The 19,296-nt window shown below is 35.5% G+C and overlaps 1 protein-coding gene across 1 annotated transcript in view; it reads left to right on the top strand.

Moving 5' to 3' along the window:
* Positions 1-1,167: 1,167 nt before the first annotated feature.
* The window catches only part of LOC131671543 (probable pyruvate dehydrogenase E1 component subunit alpha, mitochondrial), a 284,027-nt gene continuing 265,898 nt past the window's right edge, over positions 1,168-19,296 (top strand). Inside the window, exon 1 of the mRNA XM_058948038.1 lies at positions 1,168-1,459. Coding sequence (XP_058804021.1) covers positions 1,415-1,459 — 45 coding nt within the window. The 5' untranslated portion in view covers positions 1,168-1,414. The remainder of the gene's footprint in view (positions 1,460-19,296) is intronic.

Genomic DNA, 19,296 nt, shown 5'->3' on the forward strand with positions numbered 1-19,296 from the left:
TTAAATTTCCCATCCAAATACGTCTTTGCAAAAATTTCTTAGGCCTATGACTACCGAAAAAAACGTGTTGAAAATCGACAAAAAAATTGAGCATTTTGGTCGTTAATGGGTTGGGTTAACGAGCAAAGGACTCATGTCGATATTAAAGACCGAAAATGAAAGGAGGGACAAGCCAGCCTATGGTATAAAAAGGCTGAATCATCATCTTCCTATTCATTCGAAGATTTGATATCCGATATCTAGATCCGGGATTGTACTCTGCTAAGTACATTGTATCTCAGCATTATAAATTTGTTTTTCTTAAATAATAAATTCTAAATAAGGGCAAACACCCTAGACTCATTTACAAAACCTCCTGAAAGCCTAGTCCGCTCAAGGTAAGAAACATAATTATTTACCTGCACGCTCAATCGATAAGTAATTGTCCCTTTAACCCCCCTTACCCTAGCCCGCAGAATGTAATGGACAGTGAAAAAAAAAATACCATTCAAAATATCTCTAATTGAACCCTCCAAAAATGCTCATTATTTTAATTAAACCCCTTCAGCTGTCTCAAAAAAAAATTAAAAATTATGATAATTTTTTCGTTTTTTGCAACTGCGATGTCTTTAGTGACATTTAATATTTTTGCAAAGAAACAAGGCAAAAAAATTGAAGCCTTGCTCGTTTTAATTGCACCCCTTTTACTTTTTCAATATTATTAATATATATGTTAAAAACAACAATCTAATTTTATTATGTTCTTTCCAAATAGATGGGTTAACGCGCGTGCGTAAATAAAATTAGATTAGGGGCTGATCTAGGGGACGTAAAACCTCCCAGGAATATCCTCTCAGGGGGCCTATTCTGAAAAAAAATTTTGTGGTAAATCAGTTTGTCACTTCAGTTTACCATAGAATTAATCACTTTAGATGTGATAAATGCTTATGACATGTGCTAAAATTTTTTTTCAGAATAGGCCCCCAGTGTGGACATATACCCATATCAAATCAAGGGACATTAAGTGCAAGTGCTCAAATCAATATTTATTTTGCTATATAATGATTTCGTTGTGGGCGAACGAACAAATACAAATAATACTATTTATGGTTTTATTAACGGCAATCTAACTCAATAATTAGTTTTTTAATTATATAAAAAGATAGATTTTAAGTGTAAAATTTTAAGAGCGTATATAATTTTGTAAGATTGTTACGTCTTTAATTTACGTTTTGAAAAAAAAGGAAAGGAAAAGAGAAAAATTGGTTATTTTAAGTGAATTCAATTGAATTAGTTATAAGTTAAGTCAATAAATGAATTGATCATTGAAATCGTTGAAACTATTTTACGTAGGCAAATTAATTTTTGAGCTCATTAATCAACTTATTCAGGTTTAGAAAAAATTAAAATAGATTATTTTTTCAAACTAAGGAAAATGCTAAGCAAATATATTAATCTTTTAAAACCATACAAAGAAAATGTGAGTAATATATCTAAAAGTATGCGAGTAATATATTACTATAATGTATATCTATAATGTGTTTGCGCGCGCGCGCGTGTGTGTGTGTGTGTACATAAATATAAGCAAGTGTAAAACATGAAACCTTAATTTGACTGATTTAAAAAAATTTTTATTAACATAAACTTTTTCAGTTTACATAAACCTTCTTCAATAGTATTGTGTTCTCTTACTTTTAGGAACTGATTGATGATTGATGATTATAAAATATAGAAAAAAATGTTCAAATAAAATAAATCAAAATGTTATTAACAAAATTTTAACATTTTGATACATGTTTTCATATAGACCTATTTTTAAAGTTTTTATATTTTGTTTTCGTTTTGATTTAAATTGATTTTTAATATATTATGAAAATTTTACAATAAATTATAACCCTTTATACACAGCTTCTTTGATGAAAATATGCTTTATGTCATTAATATGATAATAACCTTTAAAACTTGAAATCTTTGTTTAATACAAAATACTAGGAACCTATTATCTGTCTATTACCAAAATCTGTTATGAAGATGTAAATAATTTTTTTTAATTTACAGGGATTTTTATCAATATATTTACATATAAGGGCCTAGAACAAAAGTAATTATTATTTTCAAATATTTATAAAAAAGTTTACAGAACTTATTTTAAAAATTGTTATATTTAATTGTGATATTTCAAAAAACCCAGACTGCACTAATAAAATTGTACTAAAAATCATATTAATTAAACAATAAATCAATTTGATGTGTTTCATTATCAAAAAGTCTACATCATTAAGTTTGTGTAATGTTCCCTTATAATTTAAGTCTACCAATTATGATTATTATTTCCGATGTATATAACTATGATATAATTATGTACAGCATGTATTTATAGAAAAAAAGGTGAATAATAATATATACTTTATTAATTTTGTGGACGAGTATTTAAATTATAAAAAATATATGGAATATAACCCATTGAAATATCTTCCATGAAAGAAAAAGACAATTCCTTCTTTCATAATATAATTTTAACTAAAGCTTAAAAAATGCTTATAAATTATTCATATATATGAATTTTTTTAATTATTTATACTTTATCATTTTGGGAATTTCACATATAAATTTATTTCTACTAATTGGAATCTTAGAAATTTTTGTGAGTATGAGAATAATTTGTATTGAATGTTCATTAATCGCAATATAATGTTCTTATAAAAAAATATAAAGCAGCTGTTGATTGAAGAACAAAATCCTATAAATATATTTCTATATCTTTTCTTAATTTTACTATAATATCCCTGCATTTATGATCTATTGTAATTAAGTGGTGTTTTCATATTCTACCACCACTTATAAATATTAAGCCAGATATTAATTCAATAATATGTTTTATATTTCAATTTACAAGTAAACTCCTCCAACACAATCTCAATGATTTCAATAAATTTTTTATATGTTGTAGTACTAGACAGAATAAGGGACATGATTTTTCTTTTTGTGCCGACATATACTTTTAAAGATAGAAAACCATCCCTAAATCTAATACTCAACATTGTTTTCTCATTATATCTTAGCATCAAATAAATATTTTTTAATAAAACCAAATGGGAAATATTTTCTGTAAGATATTAGGCATATTTAAAACCCAGGGAGTTACAACTCTTATTATATATTTTTTTAAAACTAGAATTTTATTAATTTTGTTTAATGATAACTAAAGTATCAACTCAACAAAAATAAGAAAAGCATATCTATTTACTATATCGAAAATTTAAGTTAACATGCTTTATAGTTTTTTCAATATCCAATCTCCAAACATTGTTAACCACCCCTTAAAGTGGTAAAGCATATTTGGTGATTAAACGTTAATTTTTTTCTTAAGATTTATTTAAAACAGAATATAATTTATACCAAAATTAAACATATTACATATTTTTTGCAATAGTAGTATTAAACAGTCACCTCTAAAAATGAATTATCTAATATTATTTAATATTTAATCAATATTTTTTTATAAAACTGATTAAAAATTATTTCTTATAAACTTTATATTATTATTTGCTTTTAATAGTTTAGTTACAGTATCTTATTCCACAAAGTGTTGACAATGATACTCTTGAAAAAAATGTTTAAAATATAATACTATTTTTACATGAATCACATTGTATAATAGCAATGTTGTTACATTCTTCTACTCCACTCTTTATATTCCAAGAATCTCCAAAACTGAACTCAACAGGATTTACACGTTTACCCAGTATTTTATCAATGTAATCGCTTCTGTACCAAAAATATTTAAACATATTTTTATATCTCGGTGAAGAAAGCTGATTATGAACAATAGATTACATTTTATGATGTTTTTTAAATGTAAATTTAAATGATAATCCATTAAAGTCTTTTGATTTGAAAAATGTCGTACAAAATTTTTTCAGATAAGAATGCTATATGCAAGTGGTTGAATCTTTCCTGTTGGTCCTGTTGGTATTTGTTTTACATTAACAATTTTATTTTTTCGCATCGTTTTCTTTACAATTTTTTCACTGTGTCTACTCTAAAAATCGAGTAATAACTTTGCCCATAGATAAAACAGCTTAACGTGTTAGAAAAATACTTGACAATTCATCATTATGAATGCCTTTTTCATAGTATGTTACAATCAAAGAGGTATCCATCAGCACCACAAATTCCAAACTCTTTTATACAACATCGAGTTGGTTTGTTTTTTATAAATTGTTTGATCTACAATTTTTACAAAAAAATTTAATCATTATCGTCTATCGATAATCCTGTCTGAAAAAGGTCAAACTGTTTTATATTTTTCCTAAAAATTTCTAATATAACTCAACTCTCCAAACACGATCTTTTTTATTTTTATCTGTAGGTTTGGAGCATTTGATTTTTGATTTGATTTTCAACAACTTTTTTAATGATATCAATTATGTAACCACTGGGTACTCGAGCAACTCATTGTTAGACCAATAATCTTTGTCAGATGTTCTTTTGTTGAATGCAGAAAGAATAATAATGGCAAAAAATTTATTTAGTTCTTCTATTGTTATATCTAAACCATTAAATTTTGAAGCTTCAATGATATATTGTTTTATATTTTTACAAAAGAACATTTCAAATAATTCAACAGGAGTACTATTAGCAATTATTTTACGATCTTTCTTTTTTAACAAATATTTATTAGCTAAAATCTCATCATACTTTTTCTCTTCATCTGTCCAATCATGTACATGATCTTCTTGAAAACGTTTCTGAATCTTAGAGTACCATTTTTTGGCTTCATGGTACGATTACAGTTTTTCAACGATTTCTCGAACATCATCTTCATCATCAGCGTTGTCACTTTCATCATTATTATCTTCATCACCAACATCTTCAGAATTGTCAGATTCGTTTTCAGATTCTGAATCTGAACTCTCAGGATGAGGTAGCATAACAACATCTATTGTGTCATCTTTGCAGATACTTCGCAAGATTCACTTGAAAATGCAATTTGTTTTTTATTTTTACACTTTTTTTGAGGTAAAATGCGTTTTATCCAAACATAATACTGCGTTCAGTAATTATTTGAGAAAACCAAAATAAAAAAAAACCTAATTACAAGTAATTACCTTTTATTGGACAAACAACTACAAATTTTTTGGTTAAATTTTCTTTGCTAATCTATATTAGATGTTGTGACGGGGATCCAGACTTCTCCATGGTGGGTGATGCTAAATAGCTACTCGGCTCGTTGCAGGCTCGGTATTGGGTTACGCGGAACCCAGCCCAGTGTCTCAGCTATGCCACTTGAAGGCGTCCTTGCCTTCGGCCCGCGGAGAGCGTCGCAGGTCAGGTAGTTTCTGGCGGTGCGAGTCAGCACGTGTATAGCGCGGGAGGGGAGAACGCCGAAAGGAAAGACACTGTGGTTAAGAGAAATAGCATTTACTAAAATGAAGGAAATAAAGGAAGCGTACAAATGATATGCGCCGTGAGAGAGACAAGCAGGAAGCGAGCGAGAAAGAGTTAGATAATCGAGCAAGTAATCGCTTCAGAAACACACAAATATTCAGCCTCGGGGCAGCCTTCTCGACCCGATGAACAGTTCGTCCGCACGCACGCACACAGCACACAGCCCGCAGGATGCACTTCGATGCCACAGTCTTCCACGCGATCACGCACACTCTGCACTCTCGGTACCTAACGATAAAAACGCAGGATACGTAGCACAAAGGAATCTACCGATCGCGCGTTGACAGCTCGACGTATGCCGCGAAGGCGGGCAGCTAATTCTTCTTCGCACGCGGAAAAGGTCCCCCTCTCTCTCCTTGGCTATTCGGCAGCGGAGCGTCTCAGCCAATTAGGCAAACGCGCGCGACATTCATGCGTCCACACACTCACGCATACACGCGGTTCTCTCTCTCTGCTCGGCGCTCTCTCACTTACCTCGTGTATCGTCAGCAGCTGCGGCTAGATAGGAAAAATACATAAGAGAGTTATTAATAAATTATAATTGACTTAAGGGAAGAGAGAGAGACATAACGAGACTCGACTCGTTATAATGTGTACAAGAAAATTTAAGGGAAATGAATAGATATTACACCACCTCAAATAAAAAATATTAAGTTGATAAACTACACGATATACGACTATAATATGATCATAAATTTTTTGAAATTATACTTTTACACAAAAAGAAATTTTGTTTGGAATAAATCCCTTCTGAAAGGCTTTCAAAAAATCGCTCTAGTAAAATCACAGTGATAACAATTATATTTTTCAAAATAGCATATGCTACAAAAAATATCCACAATAGGTACAAGTTGATGATATTATTGTAATTGATTTTAATAAATTGAAACTGAAAATTATTGTTTAATACTTGCTTAGTAATGTGTTACGGCCGAGGTCTTCATCCATAACAAATGTTAAATTGGTTATTTGAAGTAAATAAATCTTTCTCAAAATCAACTATTATGGAACTCTTCTGCTCAAAATTATCAAAAATACTTTTTAAAAAAATGTTCTAGCACGTAAATTTATTATAATTGTTAAAAAAACATTTTCAGAAAGAAACTTAATTATTTTTTTATTTTTTAGGAAATTCAAATTTATAATTATCGAAAAATTTTCCAATTCGTTTCGGAAAAATTCACTCGTATTCCATAATGAATTCTAAGCACTTTTAGTTCTATAACATTTTTTCCAAAAGATCCAAAAACCGCCATATTTTTTTTTCTAATCAATATTTTTTAATAAAATCGAATACGTTCTACAGATAATTGTCCCATTTCACAAAAAAAAATTATTTAGGGAGTATATTTTAGGGTTTGTTTCTTTTCGGCGGAGCGAAATTTGGACAAAAATTGAAAATAATTTCTTTTTTCTGTGTCAAAAACGGCCATATTTTTTTTTTTCTGTTAAGTTTTCGAAAAAAACTTGGCGATTTTTAGAAAAAGTATACTCAAAAACAAAAGGAAATCAAATCCATTCAGAACTGTACGAATGATATAATGTCAAATCGAAGCATTACTGCCATGAACGTTTTTCACTTAATGGGTTAATTCAATATTTTTTATTTTTTACAAGGAATCTTTTTTGCGGATTCCCCTTAGTCTTGCTGATTAAAGGATTATGTGGGACCCCCCCAAAAAAAACAGGCCTACCCACTAAACCGCCACTTTCTTGATGTCCTTCCCCTAGCCAGGGAATATGTTGATATTACTTCTGACTGGAGGTTCTGTCTGTATTCGTCCGTTCGTGTTGTCACTTCGTATCTCGTTACGTCGCGTCACTCCGTCTGTCAGTCATTTGTAAGGCAGTCGTCCGCGTTCTTACGTCTTAGTATAGTTTCCGTATGGGTAGCGACTAAGCGCACCATTCGGGTTCATGCAGCATCACCTCCACAATGTTATCAGGGGTGATGCTGCCGACTGATGTTTCTAGTTCCTATTTGAGTCTTGTACAGTGGTCACATGCGAAAACGTGTGTTCCGTATCGTCTCGTTCGTGTCCATAGTACTTACAGTTGGGTGTTCGTACCCTGTTCATATTGTGAATATACCGTCGGAAGTACCCATGACCCGTCAAGAGCTGGGTGACGTAAAAATTTACATCACCAAATTTCCTTCCGAGCCACAGCCTCAAGTCTCGTATCAGTCGTCTCGTCCAGTTACCTCCTCGTTGTTCTATCCATCGGCCTTGCCACATGTCAACTGTCCTGTCACGCTCGGCGATTGCCGCGTTCTTTCGTCCTATGTCCTTGCTGCTTTTTGCGTTCAAAGGCCAGGAGATCCACGGGTATTACTCCAGCTACCACCAAAATAGCCTGCGCAGAAACTGTTCGGTAGAAGCAAGCGATTCGCAGTGCGCCCTGTCTCTGTACCATCATCATCATCTTACAGTATTTCTTTGTCTTCAGGGAGTCTGCCCATATTTCCGCGCCGTATAGAAGGATCGAGTGAGCTGTCGCCATTAACAGTCATCCTTTCCCCGATCTCGGTCTCGTCGTATTTGCCATTAGACAACTCAAGGATGCTATACTCTCTGCCGCTTTCCAGGTTGTCTTCTGTATATGAGGTCAGAAGGTCATTTTCGTATCGAGAGTTACCCCAAGGTATTCGACTTCCCTCTTGGTCTTCATCTCGTATGTTCCCACCCTCAAGTGTAATATCGTCTGTATGCGTTTTCTCGTGAGAAACGTCATTTCCGTCTTTTCTGTTGCGAGTTGTAGTCCGTGATATGATTCAGCGTCAGCTGCGCCAGCTCGGGGATCCTCTCCATAATCATCGCCGCCACGTCATCAGAGTAGGCAACGAAGGTCACTCCGAGAGGCATCCCAAGCCGAAGCAATCCATCGTATAAACCATTCCAGAAGTCAGGTCCCAGTATTGACCCGTGCCATCCCAGCGGCGACCTGTCTCGTTGCTTGTCCTTCGATCGTCTCGTACGTTATCCGTCTGTTTTTCAGGTAATCCTCCACAACCCGAAACAGATATGGTAGGATCCTGAAGTTGCTTTTCAGCGCCTCCAGATATCCCTCCATCTGGCCGAGTTAAAAGTATTCCCAATGTCGAGCGTCACTAGCAACACTATAGGTCGCGCCGCGTGGCAGTGTCTGTCTAGTTCCAGGAAAGAGTCGATCACCTTTTGGGTCGCTCCAATCGTCTATCGATCCCTCCTGAAACTAAACTGCAAGTCTAAGAAACTCCCTCCGGTCTGTATCGCATCCATCAGTTTCGGTCTCAATAGTTGTTCAAGTAAACTCAACGGTCGCTAGGTCGAAGGCGTGCCAGGTTATTGTTATTATTATTATTATTATTGACTAGAGTACATATACATAATTACAAAATAATCGTATATATACATTACAAAAATTTTTTACAAAATTTGCAATCCAGCAGAGGAAAAATTTTCTGTTTACCGGTAAATCGATTAATTGCACAGGCCGACAAAAAATTTTACCAAGAACCGGAGTATAGTTTTCCGAAGGTTTTTTGCGCGCTGAATCCGAATCCGAGGTCAGAATTACTCTGGTGGCTCCGGTTTTCGAGATATCCTAACCTTAAAGTGCAAAAAACGCGATTTTTGCCTATATTTGAGGTTATGTAGCAAAGAAAAGAAATTTTTTTTCAAAAAACTGTATACATCAAATTAAAGTATGAGTTTTCTTCTTTCAAATGCCGTTGAGTATGCTCGGATATCTTTTTTTTTCACGAAGTTACACAAATTTGAAATAAAAAGCACTTGGCTAACTTGCTCTACCCAGCGTCATGTGGGTGTGCCTGCTTAGGGGTTGGGAGGGCTGGTTTTAAAGGGTTGAGGAGGTATTTGGGGATGAGGCCTATCTAGATCATATTAGTACGCATACCTGTGATTAGAAAATGAGTTTTTTTATCAAAAAGCAGTTAATTAAACTTGCTCTACCCAGGGTTATGTGGGTGAGCCTGTTTAGGGGTTGGCAGGGGTGGTTTCTACCCGTAAGAGAGCATTTTGTAAATAGAAGCACGATGCTCACAATATGTTTTAGTGTTTTGTCATATTTCCAAGTTTGGTTTAAATTGGTGAGTGGCTCTTTAATATGGTTACTTGTTAGATAGCTTGGGCTGAATGATGTGGTGCTTTTTAAATTCATAAAATTTGAAATTTTCAAATTTGTGTAACTTCGTGAAAAAAAAAGATATCCGAGCATACTCAACGGCATTTGAAAGAAGAAAACTCATACTTTAATTTGATGTATACAGTTTTTTGAAAAAAAATTTCTTTTCTTTGCTACATAACCTCAAATATAGGCAAAAATCGCGTTTTTTGCACTTTAAGGTTAGGATATCTCGAAAACCGGAGCCACCAGAGTAATTCTGACCTCGGATTCGGATTCAGCGCGCAAAAAACCTTCGGAAAACTATACTCGGGTTCTTGGTAAAATATTTTTGTCAAATTCTGTCGGCCTGTGTTGTTTGCGTTTAACATTGTTATGGATTTTCTTTTGTCTATATTTTTTTTCATTTATTTTTTATTGTACTCGTATTACTAATTGTTTTAAAAGGGGATGTAGAAGTAAAATTTTCAAAAAAATCGATTTTTTTATTATCTTAAAATATTCTAAATGTCTTGTAGAATAATCTAAAAAAGGTTTGGAATTAATATTCAATATACTTTTTGAGTTATAGCATGAGACGCGTCGCCCAGCTACAGCAGTTGCTCTGTAGTCTCGAGCGGTATTTTGACTCTCTTGCGCGCTTCGAGATCTCAGCTGCCTATTTATCCCTACCATTCTTATTTTTAAATATAGAGATACAACAGACTGTAGAATATGTATACACATATATATATACACGTATATATACATATACAGGGTAATTTAAAAACATATGTAAGTATAGATACCGTTTGATTCGTCTTGAAAAGTTATTCAAAATGCCATTATTAGTTTTTTTTCGATAAATAATTAGATAATTAGATAATTAACTTGAAAGATCGACTAATCAGCGCGCGGTTTTAAAAGCTACGGTGAGCGCGGAGCAGCTAAGGAGGCTAGCCAACGCGCGCCACGGCTATATGGAAGCGGTGCTCGATCTTGATGCGCGACATGAACTCCCGAAGCCGATAGACTCATATTCATTTTATAGATCGAGTCATATCGATTGATTGACAATAATATAAAATTATGAAGACGATTAATTGACGAAATTAATAATTCAATTATAATTATTTTATAGACCATATAAGTAAAGTAGCATCACATACACTTTAATCAATGTGAAAAGCAGCGCCCGAAAACCAAATTGTTAAATGATAAATTTTTCAACGTGATTATTCGCACCAAGCTCATGGTAATTACGAGACTGCAATCACGTAATTAGGTGACTCGTAGAGTGATTTTCACGTAAATTCTTTGAGCAATTAGAGTTTTTCCCTGGTCACTAATTCACGAGCTACACACTTAATAATTTTAGCGTGCAAATTTATAGAATTTATCAATCTGTCAGAGTAAAAACTATTTTTTATGTCCGCAGTAAAGAGTTTCCATATTCTTACCATCTTGGCACGAAAAATCCTATACGCATCACGGGGAGTAAATGGCAGTTCCATAGCCTATGTTTGACGCCTTCGGCTTCGCCTAGGGTGTCAATTTACACAAGCTGCGGACCCAGAGAATTGGCCAATATTTTACTTGCGACTTTTAAAGGATTTTTTAAGGAATTCTTCGAGGAGTTTTCTGAGGACTTTTTTGAGGACTTTATCAAAGACTTTTCCGAGAACCTTTTCGAGGACTTTTTCGAGGACGTTTTCGAAGACTTTTTGAAACAAAGTCGGCTTCAATACTATTTTAAGTTTATTGGGCCGGGCCTTTGTTTCAAGCAGTGTTCCACGCGATGGCACTTAATGACAACATTCTCGTTTGAGATTTGAGTCCGAATTCGATATTATATCAAAACTGTATATTTGCAACGTCAGAAAGTCGCGTCGATTTTTGACAAACCGGCAATCGAAAATCAACATGTCACGTCACATTCAAAAAGTAAATCTATTTACGAGTATTTTAGGAAAAAATTGGTCATGATATGTTTAAAATTCAGCCTTGTACGAGGTTTGGAAACCCCGACGGCTGTCATACCCACTTCGCCGTCCAGGCCCTGCGGCAACGTCGGTCAGCTCATTTATGAAGGCCAGTGGTCACAGCCTTGATCATATTTCTTCTTGGCAGAGCATGACCTCGTTGACCACCACCAACTAGGTTAACTTGCATCTCACGCCATTTATCCGTGCACCCCGGTCAAAGTTTCGAGGAAGGCCACGTGCCACTGTATAACCCTCGACGTATCTTCGTGATTCGTCAGCTCAAACGCTTCATCTAGAGCAACGATAATCTCACTATCATCGGTGTTATGCATTGCAAGGTCGACGGCTGCGTTGTAAAACGACCGAAGCTAATCTGACATACATAGATCCGTTTCCCTGAACGCACGTCTTCGACTTCAATTATACCATACCTAAATAATCTGATTAATATTGATAATATTTAATATTAATAATCTGACAAACGTTGTAAAGCAATTGCCAGAAAAACATTTTACAAACGTTTTTAAAACTTTTTTTTGCTATTCAGGGTATACATTTTTTTCTATTTGTTATTTTAATGTCAAATTACATACATGTAATCTTTTATGACTATAGAATATTGTTATCAATTCGTTTTTTCAATAAATCAAACTTCATAACACAGTTTTCATCTAAGATTATAGAAAATTCGATTAAACGGTGTTGTGTACAAATAATCTTTTTATACTTCTGACACGAAAATTGGGCGAACCAAATAAATCATAAGTAAAAGTGAGTGATATAGATTACTCTATGCATTCATTTGTGAGCTCGCACTCTATTGCTCGGCACCCTAAATCGTTGTGCCCTGCACGAGAAACCACCGTGCATATACTAAGAGAGAATGTGCTTGACACTCTCATTCGTGCTGCTAACCTAGTACCTTATTTTTCGATGCTTCAGTTTTTTCGTGTTTCATAAGTTTCCTGCGCGGAAAGCAATGTCTATCCGCTTACACAGATACAAGTGAGATCTCGATCATTACCGTACTTGAGATGCATTAGGGTATTTCATGGTGATATCACTCCTAGCAACAGCCCGCTGAAAGAAACTGAGAAACGAAGGCTGGCAGAACCAACAGAAGGAGCATCAACGCCAATGGCACAGACACACGAGTGCGCTCCCCGCCGGTATGCCAACCAGAACATCGGGTTTTGCAGTCGACGACGTAGCTATCGTAACCATCGTGACTGATCACCCCGTTCCTGCGTTCTCGGAAAAAAACGTTACATACCCTTCATGAATCATGGTATCTAGGTATCTCCCCAAAATTTATTGCCGATGTACCTCTAAGTTCGAGACTTTTGGCTTCCGAACTGTTCGAGGTACCAGATTCGAAGTGGCACTACTGACGCGCTAAGCTCGTAGGCTAAAAATGCCAACGCGCTGGCTACCTCGGTGAGTCAGAGTTGGCGCGTTGAGCATGCCAGCAGCATGGCACTCGGCGACTACGAAGTCTCTTGCTAAGCTAGATTCTGTATGTGAACCTCACTCGGCCAAAGACTACTGTTTATCATGTATTTCGAGCCACAGAATGCCAATTTAAAACTCGCTCATTCAAAAGTTACAATTTTCTAGTGTTCAGCGGTATAATAAAAATAATAACATATTTAATCAACAATATGAAAACAACGTAATAACGAAGCGTGGATGATATGACCAATGATGCAAACTCAACTTCCTCGTTTAAGTATATAACGAATCATTTGTATATTCGTTATGTCTCTCTCTCTCCCCAAGAAGCCAGTAACTAATATATTTAATAATCATTATAAATTACCATATTGTTTGAATAATTACAGCATTACGGACGTCAGCGAACTGGTAAGCGACGCGACTTGCGTACGATAATCGATATCGACTCGCGGCGCGGACCTCGCGGAGAGACGCTTCCTTGCGAGGAGAGAGAGAGAGTTTCGAATATTGAGACAGTCCGTTTTCGACGATCGACGGGTTAACGTCCCTCGCGCGAGTCCTCAGGAGTATCCTTCAATTTCCTTCTGGCGAGCCGAGGCCTACCGTGGACACCCAGTCTACGTACGCGGCCTACACAATAAGAGAGGCGTTGTTGCGAGTCAGCCGACCAGCGGAAGCGAGTGTGCGGCAGAAGCGAGCCCGCTATCGTGTGCCCTCGGTTTGCGGGTTAGAGTAGGCGTACAAGCGACCATACTGTAAGTACCAGACCTAGTACCTGGCTTCTCTCTCTATACCGCTCTCTCCCTTTTTTTTTTACGTTAACTAAGCCGCGCGTTTACGCTCGCCTTTTCTTTTGTCGCTTCCACGTTCGAACGGTGCGCGCCGGTTCGCTGTCGCCATTGTGCACAGCTCACAACAGAGCGAGTGCTTGCGCGACCTTAACCGCGTAGCGCGTGCGCAGTTCCGTTCGCTTCACTGTTAAACTATTGCGAGTTCGTTGCGTTGCGATTAACATTGTTTATATCGACGCGTTCCGATACTATGTATTCCTTTGTTGCTAATTAAAATTTATACGCATCTACTTTTAATCCTATTCGAGTGCTTATTGTCCGCCGACTCCCTGTTCCTTGAATTGTAATTGTGTATGCGACTGTACACGCGCGAATCTCTCTTTTTGGACGTCGCGCATCTTCACGCGTAGCCTACGACACTCTCCGCGGGCCAAGCTTTCTGACCGAAAAGGAGGCAACTGAGCTGCTGGACCCAGGACACCCGGTGCAGGAGCACCGTGCTGCTCTGGAGAGCAACCTAATTTATTTCCCGCGATTTATAAATTATATAACAGTTCCTGTCCAGGCGAAGCTGAGCAGAAACCCCGTTATAAGTATTATAAAATTTATATCCATTTCCTATTAAGTAAGTATGATAATATTCTGTAGTAGTGTTATTTTATTATAAATGTGATTTCGAAAATGTTTAGATTTTTAAATTTAAATGTGGAACGCTTAAATTTAAATTTAGGATGTCTTCCTATTAATCTCACTTTTTTTTATTTTTTTTTCTTTTTTTTTTTATATTATTTCTTTTAAATTAATTTTGTAAAGAATGATTCGAAATGACTGCGTCACAAGAGTCACATTTATTTTTGTGTTTTTTTGTTTTTTTGTTTTTAACATTTGGTTGAGTTGTTGGTTGACGTTTACGTCGTGCTTGTTTAATTAACATAAATTTAACTATATCCATTAAATAGGACGGATGAACGTCTGCAATTTACGGTAGAAAAGAACGTAGATATGATAATTTTTTATGGTAAGGTTGGCCTTGGGCAAGGAAGATGTGCTAGAACTGCTTGACTGTGACAGGCTGAATATGGAAGGCCGGTCGATACTCGTATCATCGATACCATCGTGTGAAGATTCAGAGAAACTGGCGCTGTCACGGTTAGGAACCCAAATGGTGGTCGTCCAATTAATTAGCGTAATCGGCTCCTTAATCCAGTCGTTGAAGCTTTCGAGGCAGATGCCACCAGCAGTTTGAGAGTGGCTATCAAGCAAGTGTCCGAAAACTTGAACGTGAAGTGCAATTACAGTATGGCCCAACGTATTGTTATGTTGCGATTCCGTGGCCGTGACATGTATTTATTCAAATTAATAAATTTAAATTAAGATGGTATGATGGAGATGTAATGAGTATATATATATACATATATATGATTGCAGGACTTACCTGGGTTGTTCGTTATCAAAGAAATATTATTTCCAACTCTTACTTTCGTTGATGGATATCTTCCTATTAATCTCACTTTTTAAATATTTTTTTTCTCTTTTTTTCTATTATTTCTTTAAAATTAATTTTGTAATTATTGAGGATATCTCGTATAGAAGTTGTAGCAATGAATTTTAAACACAATATTTAAGGACACCAGTAAAATCTCGTTTTATTTAATAAATAAAATTCACTCCGTGAGCGGTAATTGAATTAATACAATGGAATTGTCGCGCGTCGCGAATTAACTGTATAAAAAATCGGTAAGCTCTTTTATATATTGACTTATTAGCCTACATTCATTTGTCGAGTAATCAAGAAGTTAATATGTCAGTGTTTCGATTTTTGGGTTGGAATTCTGCTGAATTCAGTTCGTTTGACAATTTTGTGTTTCGTAAAAAGTGAAATACATTTTAGTGCTTACTTTGCTACTTTGAGCTTGCTTGATTGCCGTTGACCTCAAAATAAGAGAGTACACGTATCAGGACGTAACACCTCCGTTGATATATAGTTGCATATCGGTATGATATCAACGTCGAAAAAAGAAAAGAGGATATAGTTATATTTATGTTAATTTTGAGATATTCCGCAATTATGCTCAATTTTATACAAATTTTGTCTTAAGACTAATAATAATAGCGTTATGTAAATAATAATATTTTGTATTACAGTGTAGTAGAGTTTAATTTTAGATCTTTATTGATATTAATTTTGTAGTTATGATTAATGCAAGTCTAATGTGAAGATTGGACTATCTTGTTTATTTATTTTGGAAATTTTGTTTGGAATCAGTGTTAAAGGTATGGGTTTGGGTGTGATTTAGAAGTATAGGAATGGTTTTGGTATGGTGACTTCTGGGTAGTCAACTATTATTTGATTCAATTCGTATTCGTTGTTTTTTGCTGCGTTTTTGCATCCTTGCTTGACGAGTAGTTTGTTGAATGCTACGAGTAGGTGTGTGATTGAGCCAAACACTACTGCTAGCAAATATGTCGAGAATCCATATATTGAGTGCAATGTATAGCCTCTAATTATTACATTAAATAGGCTTTTTACTCATTGAAATATGATAACACTCATTATAATGGTGGAACTTATAGAGCCGAATTTAGAGAGTTTGTTGATGACTTTACTTCAGGTGCTTTCTGCTAGGTCGGTCAGAGTTTTTTCCATCAATATCAAGTTTCATATCAATCCTCCTTGCATGCTTTCGTCGCCTCGCAAACCTCTTGCAATTACGTTGACGAGTGCTGCTTTCTCTATGGGAAAGAGTATATGGTTTTCTAATTGTTGCAGATCTTCTTGAGAATAAATGCCACTAGTTGCTAATGACTCTAATTCTGTCGGTTGCCATGTTGTTGTAGTGTTTCGTTTCAAAGTCAGGTCTGTGTTGATTGCTTTCCTTGGTGTTGGTGTGACATTTATCCATTGGTTTCCAATTTTGTAGTATAGGGGTATGATTGTGTTACAATTTATCTCTGTTCCCGTCTTCAATAACATGTGACTTTCTGGTGTGAGAGAGTATGTTTCGTATTTTGATCTTTTTTTAAGCAATTTTAATTTCATATACATATAGTACATATTGAAATTATTTTGCACGTAGCTTACAGAAAAAAATTATAATTATTACATTTATACATTAATATTACAACTTTTAAACTAAGAGTGAATCGTTTTACATATTGAGGTAAATAAACAAATAAATACAAGTAAATATTTTATCGATAGTGGTAGGTGATGTTTTAATTTTTGAAGTTTTTTAATTAATATTAATCGTTGATTATCGAAAATAGGTACCACAAGATATGGTCAAGGTCTTGATATTCATATCCAACCCACACTCACAACTTAAATTATTTATAATTTTAATACGTGCAAGAGATGCATTAAGTGAGTAGTGATTAGAACGGCATCTATTTAATTTTGTTACCATGCCGCGGGAGAGATTCATTTTATGAAATCATGGATTTACTTTTGTGTTATAGAAATTGTGACGGTAAACGTCCGGTTTGCGCTACCGTCTCGATCGCGTGGCTGCCTGCGAGGGCAGCACCTACTGGCCGGGGGAAGTTGAAAACGGGAACTCGGTCCATAATGGGACGGAACGGGCGCGAAGAAAGAAGGATCAGTGGGAGAGTGCCTTTGACGTCGGTAACAGCGTGCAGGAGTCGAGGAGCAACGCGAGAGTAGCAGAGTGTCTTGAGAAACGTTAATAGTGTGCCACAGTGCAGGGGAATCTCGAGAATCAACAGCAACGAGAGCGAAAGAGTAACTCTAGCATTGGTAGCAGTGTGCGTGAGTGTTATAAACAGAGATAAATCATATAAATTTTTATGAATCTTGTCAATCGATTTCTCTCATAAACTTTTAGAAGAATTTATACAAGACCTATTACAGTACATAGCAATATCGTCAGTGAATTGAGAGATGACGATACTTTTCTGGAGATTTAAAGTTATTTTTCCAACGTAAATACAATATAACAGCGGACTTAATACGCCGCCTTGTGGAACGCCTTTATTTACTGTTCTAGCTGTAACTTCTGTTTCATTAGTGAATATTTGCCTACCAGTCATTATAATTTTGACAAAGTTAACTAGATTGAGTGAACAGCCAATTTCAGCAAGCTTTTCAAGTTGAATGTCTATTACAACATTGTCAAATGCACCACTAATATCAAGAAATACAGCAAGAACATCTTTTTTCCTACTAAACTAGTCTTTTAATTGTACTATTAATTAAATTTGACAAATTATCAACTGTGGAGTGCCCTTTTCGAAACCTGGTTTGGCTTTTTGGAATGATGTTTTGCGTTTCGACCCAATATTGTAGTTTATTTTTTAAAAGACTTTCAAATAGTTTACAAAGGCACGATGTTAAGCTGATAGGTCTCACGTCTTGGCTACCTGTTTTATTAACAAAATGAACATATGACTTTTTCCAATCACTTGAATAACTATTAGTTTGATAGATTTCATTAAAATGTCTAATAAAATTAGTTGGTATTTTATTGGTAGTTGCTGAATACGAGGTCTGTCCGGAAAGTATCGGGTCTACCTTTATATTTTCGTGCTAGCGTTATTCTTTATCGTATGGTGGGTGGCATCCTTCAAAGTAATGCCCACTTGATTGAATAATACGGTTCCATCGATGTTTCCACTTTTCAAAACAGTCCTGGAACTTACTTTTAGGGATAGCCTTAAGTACACTCGTCGGATTGTTTTCAACCGTTGTTTTGTCATCGAATCGGTGTCCTTTGAGTGGTATTTTTAGTTTTGGAAACAGCCAAAAGTCACAAGGGGCTATGTCGGGACTGTATGGAGGTTGTCGAAGCAATGCGATATTGTGTTTGCTCAAAAACTGTTGCACAAGATTGAATGAATGCGCTGGCGTATTATCGTGATGGAGAAGCCAGTCACCACTTTCCCAAAAGTGCGGACGTTTTCTTCTTACTGCATCACGCAATTGTTTCAAAATTTGAAGGTAGTATTCTTTATTGATTGTCTGACCTGTTGGTGCATATTCGTGATGTACAACACCTTCACAATCTAAAAAAACAATCAACATTGACTTAACATTGCTCCGACTTTGACGTGCTTTTTTTGGTCTTGGCGATTCAGAATGCTTCCACTGTGAAGATTGTTGTTTTATTTCAGGATCATAACCATAAACCCATGATTCATCACCTGTAATAACTTTTCTAAGCACATTATCATCATTATTGACCATTTCCAGATTGTCCAGAGCGATTCCTAAGCGAATGTTCTTCTGCTCTGCTGTGAGCAATTTTGGGATGAATTTCGCACACACGCGTTTCATTCCTAAAGTTTTGGTGAAACTTTCTGAAATGATAGTTTTTGGTATCCCAAGGTCTTCTTCTAGTTCTCGCACAGTCATCTTGTTCGATTGCAACTTGCACCCGCTCAACATTATCTGCGGTTTTTGTCGTCGAAGGTCAGCCGGAACGAGAATCACTATCGACAGAAGTGCGACCATCCTTGAACCGTTTATACCACTCTTTTATTCGTATTTTACTCATACACTCGCTTCCGAAGGC

The sequence above is a fragment of the Phymastichus coffea genome, unplaced genomic scaffold (assembly GCF_024137745.1).
Source record: "Phymastichus coffea isolate CEN01 unplaced genomic scaffold, Cenicafe_Pcof_1.1 PCOF00010, whole genome shotgun sequence".
NCBI classification, from domain to species: domain Eukaryota; kingdom Metazoa; phylum Arthropoda; class Insecta; order Hymenoptera; family Eulophidae; genus Phymastichus; species Phymastichus coffea.